At 40.4% G+C, this 5,650-nt stretch overlaps 1 protein-coding gene across 1 annotated transcript; it reads left to right on the forward strand.

Moving 5' to 3' along the window:
• The first annotated feature begins 2,395 nt into the window (after window positions 1-2,395).
• Window positions 2,396-4,988, forward strand: LOC145490141 (uncharacterized). Its single transcript, XM_081469250.1, has one exon. The coding sequence runs from the start codon at window positions 2,621-2,623 to the stop codon at window positions 4,256-4,258; it is 1,638 nt and encodes a 545-aa protein (XP_081325376.1). The 5' UTR covers window positions 2,396-2,620; the 3' UTR covers window positions 4,259-4,988.
• Window positions 4,989-5,650: the final 662 nt, after the last annotated feature.

Consider the following 5,650-nt stretch of genomic DNA (forward strand, 5'->3'; position numbering starts at 1 on the left):
TGAAGTGCCCGACTAACATGTTGGCTTGACTTTTTTTCCAGCGGCCGCAACCACAAATACCTACTGAAAATATCCATTACGCTTAGAACATACTTGTACACGTGCCTGTTGTGGTTGACAGCCTCTTTGCTTAAGTCCATCAGGTCAATTTGATGTTGACCTTGAATGGTCCTGGCGGTTACTGGCCTTGGCGTGGCTTTATTTGTGAATTTGACATTGTGTATGCGATACTTCGCTTCGTTGTTTGTCACTCGTAGGATATTTCTTTCGCTCAGACCTGCGAAGCCATCTGCGGCTCGATTTCGCAGTTTTTTACATCCACCAGCTTTTGCTTGATCAAACGTTTTTGCAACAAGACTTGCTATCGACGACTTCTTAACTACTTTCTTGCCATCAAAGTGCAGTGTTGGGGTAGACTGAGGTCCAAGGTGTAAGCTATCACGTTGGCGCCAATAGCGCACTACTGCATTCCTCTGTTCGCGTGTGCGTTCTGCCACGGGCACGTTAAAATTTCCTTGTACCAGCAGCAACAGCGTCTCGTAAGCCTCGTCGCTTAATGAATGAAAATATCTCCCTTTCTTTTCTGCTCCGAAACTGCAAAAACACAGCATAAGGCAGCTCATAAAGGCTAAGATCCATTTATATGCCATACCGGCTTTATCGAAGGAAAAAACTATGAAGTTGCACAATAAAAGAATAGTCTTATCATAATAGAAAAGCCGGCTCCTAGGCGTCAAAATTGACACAAAGTTAAATGACGTTTTTCTCCAAGACCGCCCATAAGCGGAAGAGCCTATGGTGGAGTTGTTCATATGTTCACTATCCATGTACTAATTAACTTTATTATAATTTGTTTAGCTTTATTATTATTATTATTATTATTATTATTATTATTATTATTATTGTTCTTATAAATATTAACCCTCCAAGTTACGACCAGTTTAGGCGCCATGGCGACTAAAATTTTGCCTCTGGTGACCAGGCTTGAAAATGAGTCGCCAACGTGGCGACCATGAGATGTCGTGGGATGCCGTTCGAGTAGAACCGAAAACGAATCTGTACATTATTATTTAGGCAAACGGATGAACACACTTTTTAGTACATGCAGTTGTCATTTAAAAAAAGAATAAAGTAACTTCATGAAATCGCGACAAGGTGAAATAAAAAGAGCAAAAAGAATTTTGGTATTTGTCTTGTAATGGTGTTCAAGGTATCCCGACTTTTAGCCATGATTGTAGCAACTATTTTAAATCCTGTGACTACTCCCCCAAAAATTACCTCATATAGAACATGTGGCAAGTCACTTGAAGTCTCCATCTCCCTTACTAACCCTCGGACTCAACCCTCTCGCGTATCTTTTTATTTTTACCAGGAGTTATTTGCCCTCTGTTCACTTATTGCATTCCATCGTTGCTAAGCAAGCTGTGTTATCTCCAAAATAACAATTGCGAGAAGCGTGGGGGAGAACGAGTTTCATTTTCGTCGGGTCAGTTTAGTATGCAGAGCAAAATATCAAGGAAGAACGTATTTGTGCCTTGGGGGATTAGTTAAGTCATATAATTTCTACCAAATATCCTATTCAAAGGAAATTTGAAAGTTTATTACAAAGTGTGACAACTTGTTATTACAAAGTGCGACAGCTTAATTTATTACAAAGTGCGACAACTTGTTATTACAAAGTGTGACAGCTATTTTATTACAAAGTGTGACAAGTGTTATTACAAAGTGCGACAGGTATTACAAAGTGCGACAGTTTTGTTACAAAGTGCGACAGGTATTACAAAGTGCGATGATTATTACAAAGTGCGACAGAACACACCTCAGTTTAACATACATCGAACACTGTTCGACCACATCAAACGACTGACCATAGTTAGTGGATGCACAAAACCCAATAGGTGTCTACACCTGTCAGAGTTGCTAGCCAGTGGAAACGCTTCGGTCACTTGCGTAGTGAGCAGACAACAGAAGAAGGTGCCCAGTCTCGCGTAACATTCTAGCACAATTCTCGTCATCTTTGTTTGCTTCTTTGAAGTTTGTTTGAATTCATCTATTAATTATGGCCAGAAGAACTCCACTGCTCGTCATTTTAGGTTTGTTCCCGCTGTTTAAAATACAATGACTGTCTCGGGTCGGGAAACAGCTCTCGTAAGGTCTCACATGAATGGCTTGATATCCAGGACAATGGAACAGACAACAGAAACAATGCTTCTAGCCCCAAAACAATAAAAGCTGCTAACAAGCAAAATAATTATAGTTTTACGAGAACTGCAACACTTCTGACTGTTTCGAGTCCTCAAAAAAGATTAAATTAATTAAATAAAAATAAAACACGACAGCAAAACAGCCAGTATACCGATAAGGAATGTTTCGCTCACTGACTTGAACAAGCAATTATTATAGTTGGTGAGCATTATTTCCCTAAATTAGCATGTGACCTCAGCAGAACCTTATTTATTTAGCCTGTTGAGAGTAAAAACCCCTCATTATCATGCACAACAAGGCAAAAACTTAGTTTATCATTGAAATTCAGCTGCGTCATAAAGTGCTCGACCGTTCCTACACTAACTAATACACTAGTAGGGTTTAAAGCACCTGATCTACTGCTCACCGATTAACAATGAGTAGCAGAACACTGATAGAGGTGTTTGGTCATATCGTGTTCAGTTTTACACGAGGAGTGACAGAGCAATACAACCCACAAGAACCTGAACACACGGCAGTGTCTTTTGACTACAGTCCTCTAGAAAGCACAGACCAAGAATGGTATCGTCACGGAGACCCTGATGAGGAGTATATTTATCAAGAATACAGCGACAGAGAAGCCACAAGCTTGGACCATCGAACGCTGCCTAACAGCCCTGAAATCATGCTTATAGACGCATCTTTAATCGAGGAAAACGACAAATTACAGGAAGATGACGACGACGAAAACGGAGGGATGGCTTGGAAGCGACTCAGACCATCCGCTCTCCGAACGGTCTTTAAATCAATGTACACTGGAGCTTTGATTTCTTTACTAACTGCAATCATCATAGGCTCAGTATACATGTTGATCTGCTATCTATGTTTTAAAACTATAAACAACTGTGAATTTTACCCAAAGAAGTCCATTCCAGTAAAAGTGCAATGGATGAGAACAATATCTGCTGTAATATCTACTGTTTTCCTATACCCGTCGTTCTTTATCTGCACGTTATTTCTACTTCATCAACATCAAGTAAAGGGAGTCAAACGAAAAATGATCCTGGTTATCTGTTTCGCATGGTTCTTGGATACAGTTTATCGAGTGGTTCTACAAGCCTTGGGAATATCGCATTCCAAGCTTTCTTTTTGGCAAAAACTTCCACTCAATATTTTGTTTCTTATGAGTGTATTATGTGAAGCCTATTTTCTAACGAATCACTTCCGTCTCCTACGGACATCATGCAAACAGCGATCGGCTTTGTTCTTACAAATGACAGTTCCTTTCTGTTCTATTATACTTCTTGCCGTTGCTGTGGTCACTATAATTTACCCACTGTATAACAAACAAAGTAAGGAAAGTATTCTACGCCTGGTAATCGCACTCTTCGCTCCTCTCGTTGGAGTGCTATTTAAAGTGATCTCACGAATTCTTGTTCAGCGGCAAGAGAACATTACCCATCCGGGATATTCGTGTGCTCTGTTAGCGCCATTGTTTTGTGTTTCAGCGATTATGTTCCGAGTGTTGCAAGCAGATCTTGACCGTTTACAATCCATGGCTATTCTTGGATTGATTCACGGCTTTACAGAAGTCATAGAACGAAGTACCATGGTTGTGATTGATCACATTTGTCACGTGATTTGGAAAAGAACATCAGCTCCTTGGGGAAGTTTTCGTACTCCTCGCTGTGAGAGACTAATGGCTGATATCGCCATCATGAGCATGTTGTTTGAATCAACTGCTATAGTGTCTGTTAACGGATTATTGTACTTGTATCGATATGTATACTTAAAAGACGATTCCCTATTAGAACTGGTACAGTCTTTTGCTATCGCAACTTTAATTCAATTGGGGATCGAATGGATTTCCACCAGTGTCTCTCTAGCGATCGAGACTCACTATCAGAATATAGCTGTCATGGCTGTTTGGCAAAGAAGATGGAAAAGACACATTTTAATGGCAGTTGTATCTATTTTGTCATCAGCCCTATGGATTAGCGCAAACCTTTTAGACACGGCACATGAGCTTTTTGAAGTGCCTTCTACTCAGTATTGTAAAATGCCGTTCACTTAAAACTGGAGATCACAAAGAATCTTGATCTGCAATCTGCTCGACCTAAACAATGCCACACTTTTGATTACAGAGATCCTTGATTCTGGTTGTAGGTTTCCGATGAATTGTGTGTTTTCGCGCCATTACTTCAGTAACCAGAAATCAGACACGAAATGATTCGGCGAGCCGTTACATCATCAGCGTGGAATTTCGGGATTGATATTTTGACGTGTCTCGACTAAGAACTGAACTTAAGCGTGCGAAGGGTTTAGCTATGCGATTTCAAATACTTCACAAATAGCTTATGAATTCGAAATCTCTATGAAGTGATAGATGATGAGGCCTAAGGCCGAATCGACTATCATGCACCTGATAGAAATTGAGAGCGAACAGTCTAGGTTTTTTGGTAGAATTGTTACTAAATTTACTTCAAATGACGGTTTTCAATTATTTTCCTACGCACTTAAATCGGTTGGAAAATTAATGGCTTCAGAAAAGTTTGGACTGACTTCGTAAAGAGATTATTTCTTCTGGGTTTTCTTTCCCTGAGTGCTGCGATTGGCTTACTGAAATTAAGCACAGTTTGGACTGAGTGTTTTGGCCAATTGCTTGATATAGTCTGTCGTGTCATAACCTTTCTATATTCAGAGTTGATATTTTTGAAGCTCGGTCAGTAAATGAAGTGCTCATGCTTATGTAGACAAAGATTATCCTGTTGGTTGACTCTGTTTACTTGCCTTTATATTGCTTTTAAATATTGCTCAGCGTAGTTTGTATAATATCATATATCGTAGTTTGTATAATGTCATATATCATCATTTTCCTTTTAGCTGACTTGGAATTGTTGATTATTTTAAATCCACTTTAGGAACCGAATTATTTAATTATCCCTATAAAAAGTGTGTTTAACAATTATTACTTAAAGGCGGTAGTCATTCGAGATTATGATGTAAATAATTGGGTTGGTACCAGGAGCCCCGATTATGGCTCCTGGTTGGTACAATAAAAGTATAGATATTTGTTTGAGTCTTTGGATGCTCGTTGGGAGGCGCGGTGGCCTCATGGTTAGTGCGCTCGTCTCCGGATCGAGCGGTCCGGGTTCGAGCCCTGGCCAGGGACATTGTGTTGTGTTCTTGGGCAAGACACTTTACTCTCACAGTGCCTCTCTCCACCCAGGTGTATAAATGGGTACCGGCGAACTTAATGCTGGGGGTAACCCTGCGATGGACTAGCATCCCATCCAAGGGGGAGTAGAAATACTCCTAGTCGCTTCATGCTACGGAAACCGGGATAAGCTCCGGCCTGATGGGCCACTTGGCTCGCATGCAGACTTTACCTTTGGATGCGATCCTCTTCAAAGCCAGTTCTGTATGGCGTGACTGTATGGCTAACCGTTTATAGAGTGTGTTCATT

The sequence above is a fragment of the Orbicella franksi genome, chromosome 6 (assembly GCF_964199315.1).
Source record: "Orbicella franksi chromosome 6, jaOrbFran1.1, whole genome shotgun sequence".
NCBI lineage: Eukaryota > Metazoa > Cnidaria > Anthozoa > Scleractinia > Merulinidae > Orbicella > Orbicella franksi.